Below are 15,235 nucleotides of genomic sequence, written 5' to 3'. Positions count from 1 at the left end.
TCTCTCTCTCTCTCTCTCTCTGTCTCCTCTCTCTCTGTCTCTCTCTTTCTCTCTGTCTCTCTCTCTCTGTCTCTCTGTCTCTCTCTGTCTCTCTGTCTCTTTCTCTTTCTCCCCCTCTCTCCCTCCCTCCCCTCTCCCTTCCTTTCTTCTGCTCACCTTAAGGACCATGAGGCTTTTCCATCTGCCTTCCTTCCCTGTGTGTTATCTCCCCCATTAGACCATGAGCTCATTGAGAGCAAGGGCTGGGTGACTGCTGCTTGTATGTCTAGCACCAGGCACAGCGCCTGGCACATTGTAAACACTTAGTAAATACTTGGTTCATATGTTTTCTTCCGTTTCTCCCCATCTCTCCCTCTTGTCATGTCCCTGGACCTCCTAATAGTGAGTCCAGGAGAAGCACGGTCCACGCCGTCCCCCCCACCCAGCCCAGGGGAGCCCGAGAAGAGCTCCCAGGAGCCCCTGAGCTTGACCCTGGAGAGCAGCAAGGAAAACCAGCAGCCTGAAGGCCGCTCCAGCTCCTCTCTGAGTGGGAAGATGTATGCCAACCACCAGGCCCCAGGAGGGATTCAGGAGATCGTGGCCATGTCCCCCGAGCTGGACACCTACTCCATCACCAAGAAGGTCAAGGAGGTGCTGACGGACAATAACCTAGGTATGGAGAGGAGGGGACAGCCTGAGCTTGACCCCGGGGCTCCCTGACCAGATGGCAGATAGCCACCTCCAGTCAGGGCCCTCTCCTGTTCTTGGGAAGGCACCCCCCGCATGTACCAGGCCCTTGCATCCCAGACTCAGAGCCGCAGAGGCCTGAGACCGCATCCTGTGAAGCCCTTTCATTTTACAGATGAGGAAACTGGGGGCCAGAGGTCTTAAGTAACATGTGGAATTGTGTTTATGTTTGTGTATGTACCAGCATGTATGAACATACCGTGTCTATGTGAAATATGTGTGTAATGCATGTATCATTGTAATGAGCATATTATGTGTATGCGTGTATGTATAGTGTGTATTATTACATGTGTGTGCTTTTATGTGTATATTGTGCAAATTCTGTGCCTATATGTATATTGTGTTTATTTATTGCATGTGTATATATGTATTGTGTACTATATGTGAATATGGTGTGTGCATTGTGTATTGTGTGAAGAGGGAATCGCTGTGCATGTATATGTGTTTGTGTGGCTGTGTTTGTACATTGTGTGTGTTGTGTGTGTAAATCGTGTATTGTATATGTGTGATTTGCATGTGCATTGTGTGCCTATATGTGTATTACATATGTGTTGTATGTGTGTCTGTATGTGTTTATTGTGTGTTTATGTATTGCATCTGTGAGTAAATATATGCCTTGTGTGTTGCACGCATATGTAGTGTGTGTGTTATGTGCATGTTTGTATGTATTGTGGATGTGTGTATATATGATGTGTGTAGGTTGTATTTATATATATACATACATACATAATATGTAGATTGTGTGTATAGAACATGTGTGTCTGTATGATCGTGCCTTGTGTATATGTATTATGCCTGTTTATTACATTGCCTGTGTGTGTGTTATGTGTGTGTGTGTGCTTGAAGGTATATGTATTATGTGTGTGTTGTATATTTAGGGCAGCTAGGTGGCAAAGTGGATAGGGCACTGGACCTGGAGTCAGGAAGACCTGAATTCAAATCTAACCACAGACACTTCCTAGCCATGTGACCCTGGGCAAGTCACTTGACCCTGTTGGCCTGTTTCCTCATTTGTAAAAATGGGGTCATGGAGAGTGAGACATGACTAAAAGATAACCAACTGTGTATTTGTATAGCGTGTGCCTGTATTTATGTGTGTTATGTATGTATATATTGTGTATATGTGCGTGCCTATATACGTGTATGGTGATGCATTGAGCTATCTGACCCAGAGCAGCCCAGACCAGGACTGGGGCATTAAGAAGGCATTCGGACCTTATGGACTTGGAGTCTAGAGAACAGGGGCACCTGGGACATTTAATCAATGCCTCTTGATTAATTGACTGAGTCCCAGCTCTGACCCTCATTAGCTGAAAGGCAGAAGCAGCAAAGACCACAGAAGGGAAAAGCAATTCTGTGACTCTGAGATCCCTGGGCTCTGATCCTGACTCCATCAGAGCTGTGTGATCCTGGATCAGTCACCTGCATTGCCTGACCCAAAGGAAAGTGAGGTTTAAAAAGGGAGGGCTTTACAAACCTTAGTGAGATAAAGATGTCACTTGACTTGGGCAAGTCACCCCAATTGCCCTGCATTCCCCCTCCCAAAAAAAAATGTCACTTGTTCATTTGTTTTTTTGTTCATTTATTTATTTGTAAAAAACTTACAAAAAGTCATCATTAAATTAATACTCATTAGCCTTCCCTCTGCCCAATAATGTGGTTCCTGGAGACAAGCTTATTTTGGGCTTATATTGGACCAGACCTGCCCTTATTAACTCTGGTGATGAGAGTGAGGGCCTGAAAGGGAGCCCTGAAATATAGATATCTCCCTCCTGCCAGGGGATTTCTAGGCCCCTGATGGAGTCCTCCCTTCGCACCCCTAGGTCAGCGGCTCTTTGGGGAGAGCATCCTGGGCTTGACGCAAGGCTCGGTGTCAGACCTCCTGTCCCGCCCCAAACCGTGGCACAAGCTTAGCCTGAAGGGGAGAGAGCCCTTCGTCCGGATGCAGCTCTGGCTGAATGACCCCCACAATGTGGAGAAGCTCCGGGACATGAAGAAGATGGAAAAGAAAGGTGAGACTCAGGCAGCAGAACAGGAAGGAAGGATCCTGGAGCTGATGTTATCTTCTCTGGGCTTCGCTTTCCCCCTGAGAATCAAATCAAGTCAGTAGGCCTAGGTTCTAACAATAATAACTGATGTCAATAATAAGAATGTGGAACTAGGCCATATTGTTCTCTGTTTCACAAACACCTTCCTTACTACCCAGAGCTGGACCTGAGTTCCCTACATACTTCCTCTGTGACCCTGGGGAAATCATTTTAACTCCCCAGCCCTCAGCTTCACCCTTTATAAAATGAAGGCATTTGGAAAAGATGACTACCATGATCCTTTACAGTTCTATATGTACAACCCAAAGCACCTGTAGGGCATGGGAGGGGGAGTGTCAGAGGTGAAAGCAGAATGTACTAGACTTAGGATTCCACTGACATGGGGAACTACCAAGCAACAAACTCCCTCCATCAATGCAGACTGGTATTTGCTCTGCAATTTACAGTCTGGAGAGGTGCCTGCAGGCACTAACAGGTTAAGTGATTTGCCCAGGAACACACCTCCAGCATGTCAGAAACCTGCCTTCCTGGCTCAGAGGATAACTTGATGTTCATTATGCCAAATTATCGTTATTATCATTATTATCGTTATTTCTGTACGTGTGATAGTAGCAATGGGACCACTCCCTGCACTCCACACACCAACACATCCAGACTTTCCCACCCAGTATGGTGCTTGTCTCCATCTTCCTACCAATCTTCCCACCTGACACATTGGAGGTCATCCCCCAGGCCAGAGTTTCTTCCCCTTCTTTATGTCATGAACCCCTTTGGCAGCCCACTGAAGCCCACGGGCCCCTTTTCAGAAGAATAGTTTGTCAGGGGTGGCTAGGTGGTGCAGTGAATAGATCACCGGCCCTGGAGTCAGGAGGACCTGAATTCAAATCTGGCCTCAGACACTTGACACACTTACTAGCCGTGTGACTTTGGGCAAGTCACTTAACCCCAATTGCCCACGCCCCCCCCCCAGAAAAAAAGAAGAAGAATAGCCTGTTGGCTTTGTTTTTAATGGATGGAGATGCTAAGTAAGATGGAAACTCAGTAAGAGGTAAGGGAAAATAAAGATGTAATTTTATTCCCCATCCAAATTCACAGACCTCCTGAAATCTAAGGGATACTAGGTTAAGAGACCCTGCTATAGGCCTTTTCTCATTCTAAGGGGTGTTACACATCCACTGCACCTCACTTATACTTCATGATGCTTCCCTGTATGACATTTCCTTCTCCAGGTGTTTCTCCTCCTGATGATAGCCTTTGGAAAAGCAGAGAGTGGTGCAGTGGATAGAGAGCCAGTCTTGGGGCATAGAAAGGCCTACTTTCTAGTCTTGCCTGTGACTCATCCTTGCTCCGTGGCCCAAGCAGCTCTCTAAGGAAATAAAGGGAAGAGCAGCTACTGATATACATTGGCAGAGGGAGTTTGCTCACAGGGAGATAAAATACAGATAAAATCACGTCTTCTCTGGGAGAGACGGAGAATGAGACATGGATGCATGGATGGATGGATGGATGGATGGATGGATGGATGGATGGATGGATGGATGGATGGATGGATGGATGGATGGATGGATGGATAGATGGGTAGATGGATAGATAGATAGATAGATAGATAGATAGATAGATAGATAGATAGATAGATAGATAGATAGATAGATAGATGATTTGATAGAGAAATTGATAGATACATTAATTGATGATAGAAAGATAGATGATTAGATAAAGAGATACACTGATTGATGATGGATAGAGAGATAGGTAGATGATTGGATAGAAATACATTGATTAATGATGGATAGATAGAAGATAGGTAGATGATTGGACAGAGAGAAATGGGTGGAGAGCTATAGATACATTGATGATGGATAAGTAGATAAGCAGATAGATAACCTGATAGAGAAAGATGGATAGATTCACTGACTGATGATGTATAGAATGACAAATAATAGATGAGTTTATAGAGAGATAGATACGTTGATGATGAATCGATGAAAAGACAGGTAGATGATTGGATAGAGGGATGGATGGATAGATAGACCTAGATTGATGATGGATAGACAGATGGATAGAGATCTGCTGCCATCTCCTCATGCACACCATGGGTACCTCCATTGCTCACAATTTCTTCAGACTTTAGTACCCCACAACTCACAGTCTAACTGTGAAAATTTTATTTTAAAAAAATGGATGACTCTTGTTTCAGGGAATAGCTTAAGGTCATTAAGGGTACTGCCTATTTTTCCAAGTGAAATCTGTCTGCTCTCCTTCTCCTCTTGAGGGGGAGTCCTAATTCTGTTCAAGAAACAGTATCTGTAGTAATGATCGCATCTAAGAGAGGCAGAGTGAGAGAGTAGGCAGAAAGCTGGCCTCTGAATCTAGAAGGCCCAAGTTCAGGCCCTGGCTCTGACCTGCCCTGGCTATGTGGCCCGGATCAGTCACTTAACTTGTCTGGGCTCCAGGCAGCTCCTTCAGCACAGGCCATGCTAGGGGGAGTCTCCATATTGGCAGCTCCCCCCGTCAGTGACATCACGGATCCAATCCCCAAAATCAATCAAGTCTTTATTAAGTGCCTGCTGGATGTTCTAGGTGCTACTGATACACAGATAAAAACAAAAGTCCTTGCCCTCAGAGAGCTTACATACGGGGAGGGGGGGGGGGGAGGGAGAAGAAACCGTCTTATGATTTTTGTTAACATTCCTGAGTCCCTGGAGGTAGAATTAGCTCCAGGTGATCAGGATGGGTATGTGATGGACATGCCTGGCCTGGCTTCTCCCTCAGCCTACCTGAAACGACGCTACGGGCTCATCAGCACTGGCTCTGACAGCGAATCCCCCGTCACTCGCTCTGAGTGCCCCAGCCCCGGGCTTCAGCCCCAGGATCTGAGCCTCCTGCAGATTAAGAAACCCCGGGTGGTCCTCGCCCCAGAAGAGAAGGAGGCCCTGAAGAAGGCCTACCAGCTGGAGCCCTATCCATCCCAACAGACCATCGAGCTGCTCTCTTTCCAGCTTAACCTCAAAACCAACACCGTCATCAACTGGTTCCACAATTATAGGTAATTTGGGGAGCCCAGCACTGAAGGGGGTGAAGCAGCTGGGGAGGCAGGGGTCTGGGGAAGGACAACAGTTATAAGATGGTGAGAATAAAGGTGGCTGAGATCAGAGGAGGGAGGGATGGATGGATTGGAAAGAGTGGGAGTGACTAGGATCAGGAAGATTGAGGGATGGATGGTATAAGGGTAAGTGGGGGGTACCCCAGGGATAAGTGTTACAGTCAAAGTGAAGGCTTCTGGGATATGGGCAGAGGTGAGTGAGGGTAACAGAGTATTAATAAATAGTGTTTGAGGTATATTTGAATCCAGGTCTGATTATTTCCAGGCCCAGCCCTCTGTCTGCTTGTTCCTCTATCCTAGGTGCCTAAAAAAGTTTATTAAGGGGGGTGGCTAGGTGGCACAGTGAATAGATCACTGGCCCTGGAGTCAGGAGGACCTAAGTTCAAATCTACCCTCAGACACTTGACATTTATGTGTGACCTTGGGCAGTCACTTAACCCCAATTGCCTTTCCTTCCCCCTTCCAAAAAAAAAAGTTTATTGAGCACCTGTTATGAGTCAGGTACTGCATTAAGTGTTTTACAGATTTTATCTCCTTTGATCTTTGCAGGAGCCCCAGGAGAGTTACATATGGGAAGAATGAGGACAGCTGTGGTCAGGAGGAGAGAGGGATGGACAGGGCAGAGGGAGTGGGAGTGTCTGGGCCAGGTGGATAGAGGAATAAGGTGGGAAGGGTGGGTAACTGAGATCAGGAGATGGAAGAAGGGCAGCAGTTTGAATCCTAGGAGGGAAGGATAAATGGCATGGAGTAAATAAATGGGTAATTTAAGTCAAGTGGATGGAGGGATGGGTGGGGTGGGGAGGAGGAGGTCAGTGGGGTCAATGGGATGGAGAAAATAGGTCAGGGAATGGAGAATGGATCTGATGGAGACAGCAGGCACGGGGAGGATGTCTGGATGGATAAATAGGAGGGGGTGGGGTCCGGAGGATGGAGGGATTAGGGGAGTTGTGGTCAGGGCATGAGGGAGGAGTGGGGTAGAAGGTGTCTACCAGAAGGCTGGGTTAGGGAGTGGATCAATATTATAGAGAAAACAGGTAGTATCTGATCAGGAAGATGGAAGGAGTTGGGGTAGCCATGGGCAGGCCATGAGGGATGGATGAGCTAGAGGGAGCTGGTGAGTCTAGGTTGGGGGGGCGGATACATGGGGCAGAATGAAAGATTGAATGGGAGCAGCTAGGAGAAAGGGTGGAAGAAGTAGGGCACAACTGAGGTCATCGGACAGAAGAAGGGATGGGGTAGAGGGAGTCAACTGGGGGATTAGAACTAGCTTCCTTTTCTTCCATTGGGTGTGGTTTTTTTGGTTGTTTGATTTTCTCTCCCATAAACAATAATAGGGGTGAGGGTAGGGAGTCACAGAAGGTAGCACAGTTCTCTAGTTGAGAAATCACATCCATCCAATTGAGATCACTTTTTGGTTCCTAGTTTGGTGGCCCAGTGCCTGGATCTTCTTGTGCAATGAAGAGGCTTGGATTATAGGTTGGGGGTCTTGGATAGCCAAGCCCCTCCCCCTGCCCCCAAGTTATTTCAGAAACATTTCACCCAAGCCACCCTCTCTCCCGATCCCAAGGGATCCTGCTGACTCAGAAAACAAAGACAGTGTTAAGGAAAGAGTCCCCAAAGACTCCAAATCACCAGAAGGAAAGCTTCTGGGTCAGTCCCATTATCACAGCCACTTCCTAATTATCTGCCCCAGCAGTGGTGTGGGCTGGAAGGAGGCTTAAAGACCCCCTAGTCCAGCCCTCTCATTAGGAGAGCCCTGAGTGACCTGCCTCAGGTCACACACATCCTAGTAAGTGTCCCTGCAGGATTTGGGCCCACATCTTCCTGAAGCCAAGTCCAGCCTTCTCTCCACTCCCTTGTCTATGGTCTTTGGTTTTTCTTTTTCCTAAAAGGAGCAGACTGTCCTTCCTAATGATGTGAAAAGACTTTGCAGCCCTTGAACAAATCCCAACTGGATGGGGGAAAACAGGTCCCAGGTGAAAACTTGGCTGCAAGTACCCCATCCCCCAGGGAGCTAGGCAGAAGTAGAAAAAGGCCAGGCCTGGCTCATGGCCTCCTGCTCTGGGCTGCTAGTTTCAATCACTCAGTCCATTTGAGGATAGTTTATAATGGCGTTTGGGGGCAGTGGAGAGAGCCCTGAACTGGAAGATTGGGGTTCAGCCCAGAATCTTCCATTCATTCACAGTGACCTTGGTCAAGTCCCCTCATCTCCGGACCTGAGTTTACTATCTTGTAAAATGAAAAGGCTGACATCATTTCCTGTTCTCACATACTATATTCTAAGCTACAAGGGTGAGGAACCTACGTCCTCGAGGCCACATGTTCTGTGAAGGTTGGATTCAGTCAAAGGATGGTACTTGAAGACCTAGAGGGCCACAGGTTCCCCACCCCTGTAAGATCTCTCCCTGATCTGACCTTTTTTGCTCTAAGACCTCTTCCACTTTGACATTATCTCTTCTAAAGCCACTCTAACTGATATTGCCTATTTTTTTTAACATTTTTATTTAAAGTTTTGAGTTCCAAATTCTATCTCTCCATCTCTCCTTCCCTTCCCCTGCCCCTGAGATGGTAAGCAATCAGATATAGGTTATACATTTGCAATTATGTATAACATTTCTATATTAGTCATTTTGTACAAAAAGACTCAAAAGGAGTCTTTTTTCCTACAAAAGGAAAAAAATCAAAGAAAGTGAAAAATAGCATGCTACAGACCCTATTCAAACAATATCAGTTATTTCTTTGGAGGAGAATAGTGTGCTTCCTCATTAGTCCTTTGAGATTTTCTTGGATCATTGTATTCCTGAGAATAGCTAAATCATTCACAATTCTTCACTGAACAATATTGCTGTTACACTGTGTACAGTGTTCTCCTGGTTCTGAACACTTCACTTTGCATCAGTTCATGTAAGTCTTTCCAGGTTTTTCTGAAAGTATCCTACTTGTCATTTCTTAGAGCACAATAATATTTCCATTACAATCATACTACAGCTTTTGTAGCCATTCCCCAATTGATGAGCATCCTTTCAATTTCCAATTCTTAGCCACCACAAAAGGAGCTGCTATAAATATTTTTATACAAATAGGTCTTCCCTTTTTTTTCTTGGATGTCTTTAGGAAATAGACTTAGCAATGGTATTGCTGGATCAAAGGGTATTCAGTTTTATAGCCCTTTGAGCATAGTTCCAAATTGTTCTCCAGAATGGTTGTATCAGTTCACAACTCCACCAACAGTGCATTAGTGTCCCCAGTTTTCCCACATCCCCTCCACCATCCAAAAATTTTTTTTGTCATATTAGCCAATCTGATAGGTATAACATGGTACCTCAGAGTTATTTTAGTTTATATTTCTCTAATCAATAGTAATTTAGAGCATTTTTTTCATGACTATAGATAACTTTGATTTCTTTGTCTGAAAACTGCCTGTTCATATCCTTTGACTATATGTCAATAGGGGAATGATTTGTATTTTTATAAATTTGACTCAGTTCTTTATATATTTGAAAAATGTGACCTTTATCAGAGATATCTGTTGCAAAATTTTTTCCCAGTTTTCTGCTTTCCTTATAATTTTGGTTGTATTGGTTTTTGTACAAAAATATTTTAATTTTATGTAATCAGAGTTGTCTATTTTATAATGCTCTCCATAGCTTCTTTGGTCCTAAATTCTTCCCTTATCCATAAATCACACAGATAAACTATTTCATTCTCTCTTAATTTGCTAAGGATATCATCCTTTGTGTGTACATAATGTACCCATTTTGACCTTATCTTGGTATATATACAGTGTGAAATGTTGGTCCATACCTAGTTTCTGACATACTGTTTTCCAGTTTTCCCAGTTTTGTCAAATAATGAGTTTTTGTTCCAAAAGCTTGGATCTTTGGGTTTATCATATACTAGATTACATGGTCATGACATCCCCTATTCTAAGGCCCCTCCCAACCCTGACATCCCCTGTTCTAAGGTCCCTCCCAGCTTGAGTATTCTCTTGTTCTATTGTATGAATCATTAGATTCTGAGCTTTCTGAGGGCAGAATTCATGTCTTTGCCTTTCTTTGTAGCCTCAGAGTTCAGCACAGTACTGGCATGTAGTAAGTGCTTTTTAAAAAAAATTTTACTTATTGATTTAAATCTGCTGTAATAGAATAGATTCTGAAGAAACTGATGTATTTGACTTCAAGCAGAGATGGCCTCCAGCTTTTATAACTTCGGTTGCTCAGGATAACCAAAGCCTAGGGTACTCTGGGACTCTAGGGCTCACAGCCCTCACCACCTGCTGACTTTCTGTTTCTGCCACAGGTCCAGGATGCGCCGAGAGATGCTGGTGGAGGGCTCTCAAGACAATGACACTGACCTGGACCAGAGCAGCTGCCCCAGCTTCCCGCCAGCCAGCAACTCCCACCAGGGCCCCACCCCACTGAGCCCAGACTCAGAGGCCGAAGACCAGAAACCCGCGGTGAAGGAGTTAGAGCTCCAGGGCACAAGTGAGAGTTTTGCCCCTCCCCCTGCCCAGGGTAAGACCTTGATCGTGATCAAGCAAGAGCAGGAGGAGGGTGAGGAAGAAGAGGAGGGCTTGGGGCTTCAGGACTCAGGGGAGGCAGAAATGGGCCAGCCCCAAGGCCCAAGCCTCAAAGAAGAGCTGCCCGAGCCCACAGGGACGGAAGAAGTCCAGAAGAGAACCTCAGGGTCTCTCCTGCATGGTAGCAACATGCACCAGGCACCCGCCACCCCGGACTGCCCCCTCCTCCAGCTGCCCCAAGAGATTGAGGATGGGGAACGGCTGCACCCTGACCCCATCAGCTTTAAATCCACCTCCGAGTCCTCCCGCTGTAGCCTAGAGGTGTCCCTGAACTCACCCTCAGCCGCATCCTCTCCGGGCCTTATGATGTCCGTATCTCCTGTGCCCTCCTCCTCGGCCCCTATCTCTCCCTCCCCACCTGGCGCCACCCTTGCCAAAGTGCCGAGTTCCAGCCCCTCTGCAGAGACAGCGGGGACCTTGCACCCCGGCACCAAGCCGAACCCCAGCACCCAGCGGCGGCACGAGAAGATGGCCAACCTGAACAACATCATCCACCGGTTAGAGAGGGCTGCCAACCGTGAGGAGGCCATGGAGTGGGAATTCTGAAACTCAGAGCCCACTCCCCACCCTCCTGCAGGTGGCGAGGCCCGCTGTCTGAGGGAGATGAGATGGGGAGGGGATCAAAGCAGAACTATCAGACTCTATCTGTGGACTGTGATTTGTGGGAGTTGTTTTTTTTTAATTCCATGAAATTTTGAGGGGATGGGTGGGAAGTTTCAGAGTCAGGCCTTCTCTTCAGCCCTGACCAACATCCCTGCAGGCGGTGGTGGGCTTGGCCCCGTTCCATCCTCGCTGGGAAAACTCAGAACTCTTTTAGAAAGAAAAAAAAAAGAAAATATTTATAGACCTCTTTTAGCTATTTTAATAAAGGATCCTTTCGAATTTATTAACGGTTTAAGCTGCTTTGATATTCAAGAGAGCTATAAGTCAGGACGACATAGCAGTTGTCCGGAGACAGACGGTTTCTGAAGTCTTGTAGTTTGCCACTGGATGAGATTAAAGAAGACATTTGTTCAAAGCCATCACAAAGCACTATGAGACTGACCAAATAGAGTAACTTCTGAAGCGCGGGTTTTCCCCCCACATTTGTCTGTGAGACAGTGCATTACTACTGCCCTTTCCAAGACTGTTGAAAAAAAAAGGAAAAAAAAGTCCCAAAAGACTCTAAATACAAAACTTTGATGCCATCGAGTATATATTTCGTTCTGGTGGTATGTTTTTTGAAACCCCTTGTAACACCGAATGTCATGTGCCGTTGTATATGTTGTAGAAATGTCGGCGGTAGTCCTTCCTGAGCGAGATGTAGCATGGTACATTAAAAAATTCCTTACACTTCCTCTAGTTGAAACCTGCAATCCACAGAAGCCAAGCACCGTCCATGGACAAAACATACTTCCCAATGCCCAAAGTGACCTGTGTGTGAGTGCAGGTGGGTAAGGGGTGAAGGGGTTGGATGGAGAGAAGGCTGGAGCCCAGCCCAGGGGGGAGGGTGGCAGGGAGTAGGGAGACAACCCAGAGATATTGAGAAATCCTTGGCCTAGGCAGGTCTTTGCCACAAATATGGAACCCCAGTTATGACACCTTGGAAGATTTTCCCCAAGAGAGTTGGGGCATACGCTAGGGTAAGATGCCGCCATATTCTACTGTTCCCTGGGATAAGATAATCATCATCCTCTCCTTCCTCATCTTTTGAGAAAGCCACAGAATTCATCGTCCTTCTAGCCCTGGGGATAGACTGAATAAAGAATTTGAAAACCTCCAGTTCCTCTTCACATCTTCTACCTTGTTTTAAGATCGCTGGACAGCATTCAAAACTCAAATACTGTAGGTCTAGAGAGCTGGGTCTGGGGAAGGTAGAATTTAGAATGAGATCGGTCCCTTCCTTCAGACTTGATGAGATCCTCACCTCAGAGGCCAGAGTCTCAGACGACAGGCATCATTGGGGAGGGGCAAATAAATAACAATTGCTCTCAAGAGAACCTTCCCCAGATCTTTCCAATGTACTTGTTTTTGAAGACCATCAAATTCAAAGTCAACATCTCCACTTGACTGGTATCCAACTTCTTAGCTGTGGCAAGTTTTGTAGGTTTCTTTTGGGTTTTCCCCCACATGGGTGGCATGTGGAACTGACATTTACTTTTTAATTTGTTTTGACCTCTCCATTAAAAGACTGTCCAATCCATTGGTTGAATCCAAAGTTAAGTCAGGACAGCCAGAGGCAGGGAAAGTTGATTGCCTTCAAGAGAGACAGATATGACTGATGAGGGGCTTAGAGAGTTTGAGGAGGGAGGGTACGAAACAACTCTGTCGAAGCACCAGGAAGCCACTGGTAGGATGCAAGAAGATTTGAGGTTGTTCCAGAGAACCCAATTCTAATATGTCTGGCCATGGGCCCCTCAGTCATCCAAGCGGAACCTCCGTACCAAATGGCCCAGGAGAACCCTGACGGGGAAAACTTAACCTTTCCACACACCCAGGCTATGCATCGAAGAGTTTTCCACTGTATACATTTTTATCCAAATGAAGGTATTTTTATATTCTGGCAGTAGTTAACAGTGACCAATTTTAAAAAGGAATGAACCTGGAATAGAGAGACCACCTTCGTTTCACAACCATAGCCCCGTCAGAACCAAGCGAACCATGGAAATGGACCTATTTTTACTGTCGAAACCAACGCTGAACTAAGGTCTAGGCATACAAGCAAACTACTCTTCATAGAGTGCTAGCCTTAGCTTTAGTGGAACGGGATTGGAATAAGCACTTAGTATAGTCTTCAAACACGGAAATCCTGTTGTACTCAAAGCTAGTGGACCTGTGAACACCATTCGTTGGGCTCATGTACTGTACGGAAAAAAAAAGTTTCTATGAGAGATTGACGAACTTTGTTAAAAATTTTAAAAATGAACAAGTTCTGTAAACAAGCCACTAAAAATACAGAATTGTATAATAACGCTTGAGTGTATGCTTCTCTTTTGGCTGGGAGATGGGACCGGGGAAACAGAAGCCCTAGTAACCAAACTCTTGCCCCGAGAGGCAGTAAATCATGACAGTGGGGATCCATGGTGGCCTGAATGGTGGTAAATGGATATTTTCAGGATCCCTGTACCCCCAACACGAAGTGAGGCTGGAATGAGTTAGCCACTTTGGCAGAAGTTCCTGCCAATGGGGGAGCAAGATGCCATCATTAAGGCCCCTCCCAGCCCTGACATTCCCTGTTCTAAGGCCCCTCCTCACTCTGACATTCCCTGTTCTAATACCCCTCCCAGCTTTGACACTATAATATGAGTAAAATACTATCATGTTCAATTCCTGAACCAATTATCTTCTCTCTTATGTCACAAGATGACCCCACAAACCCGACCCAGTCAAAATATCAATAGATGCTCAAAAGACACCTTACCTATTTGTGCAGGAAGGACATGATGTTAATGATCAATTATTTAGAGACAGCCAGGTTGTATAGCAAATAGAACACTGAATCTGGAGTCAGGAAGACATCAGTTCCACTCTGGCTTCAGACACTTGCTAACTGTGTGACCCTGGGCAAGTCACTTAACCTCCATTCACCTCCATTTCCTCAACTGTAAAATAGGGAATAATAATCCACCTCCCAGGTTTGTTGAGAGGAACACATGAGATAATATTTGTAAATATTGAATCCCTCTCCACATTCACCCTCTTTAGTACAGTGCCTGGCACATAGTAGGTGCTTGTTAATTAAAAACAGTTAAATTAAAATTAATTTTTATTTATTTTATAATAAATAATTATTTTATTACAATATATAATAATGGTTTCATAATCAAATAAATATAATTTTATACATTTTATTTATTTTTTATTAATTAATTAAAATACTTCCATAGTAGGTAGGTATTTGTTCATTAAAGGCAATAAAGGCTTTTTGAAATAAATATGAACATCCCCAAGGACACAAGATATTTGGCATGTGTAGAACAGAGGCAGAATGAGGGAGTAGATAGAATACTGGACTGGGAGGCAGGAAGATATATATTTCAATCTTGACTCTGGTACTTACTCTGTGACCCTGATCCTTAACTTCTCTCTCTCAGGCAACTCTCTAGGACTTCTCTGCCAAGTCATAGACAGGGATGACCTTGGTCAAGTTGGTTAACCTTATTGGACCTCAGTTTCCTCCTCTGTAAAAGGAGGGGCTCAGAGTAGATGTTCTATGATGTATAACTACAGATCTGTGATCTTATAGTTCCTTATAAAGTGTCTAGTCCTATAAATAGACTCCTTCCTCTATGGCATGATAAATACTGGCAAAAAGTAAATAGGAAAGGAAATTATGAGTTCTTGACTGAGCTAAGCTGTATCCTTAAGGAAGAGAGGTTTGTCAGAGATGGGAAGTCCAAGACTGGAATTTGAGCAGAGTTCTGAAGGATATGTTTGGTTTGAAATATTGGCTCAGCCCCCCTCATAGATAATCCTAACACATTTGTCTGCTCATTCCTTCCCTTCAAATGTAACTAGCACAGGTCAAGACATCACCCCATGATGTCACTGGTCCTCTTAGAAAGCAAAGGATGAACAACAATACCTTGCTTATTCTTGCCCCCAACTTTTAAAAAATAAGATCACAGGATTTTGAGCTAAAAGAATCCTTAGAGTTCATCTGGTACAACTCCCCCAAACCTCCCATTTTACAGATGAAAAAGATGAGACATACACAACTTTTACCCATTGAATTTCAGCATTTGGAAGGACATCAGTGGCCACTGAGTCCAACATATACCTGGAAGAATCCTGCCTTAC

General features: G+C 45.1%; 1 protein-coding gene across 1 annotated transcript in view; it reads left to right on the top strand.

The window, feature by feature from the left end:
* Window positions 1-13,413, top strand: part of CUX2 (cut like homeobox 2) — a 343,700-nt gene extending 330,287 nt beyond the window's left edge. The window contains exons 19-22 of the mRNA XM_069081410.1: window positions 383-652; window positions 2,550-2,738; window positions 5,547-5,820; window positions 10,177-13,413. Coding sequence (XP_068937511.1) covers window positions 383-652; window positions 2,550-2,738; window positions 5,547-5,820; window positions 10,177-11,002 — 1,559 coding nt within the window. The 3' untranslated portion in view covers window positions 11,003-13,413. The remainder of the gene's footprint in view (window positions 1-382; window positions 653-2,549; window positions 2,739-5,546; window positions 5,821-10,176) is intronic.
* Window positions 13,414-15,235: the final 1,822 nt, after the last annotated feature.

Source organism: Petaurus breviceps, unplaced genomic scaffold (assembly GCF_028583685.1).
Source record: "Petaurus breviceps papuanus isolate PSGF00001 unplaced genomic scaffold, PetGlider_PUasm1.0 99, whole genome shotgun sequence".
NCBI lineage: Eukaryota > Metazoa > Chordata > Mammalia > Diprotodontia > Petauridae > Petaurus > Petaurus breviceps.
This window is presented reverse-complemented; position numbering and strand designations above follow the sequence as displayed.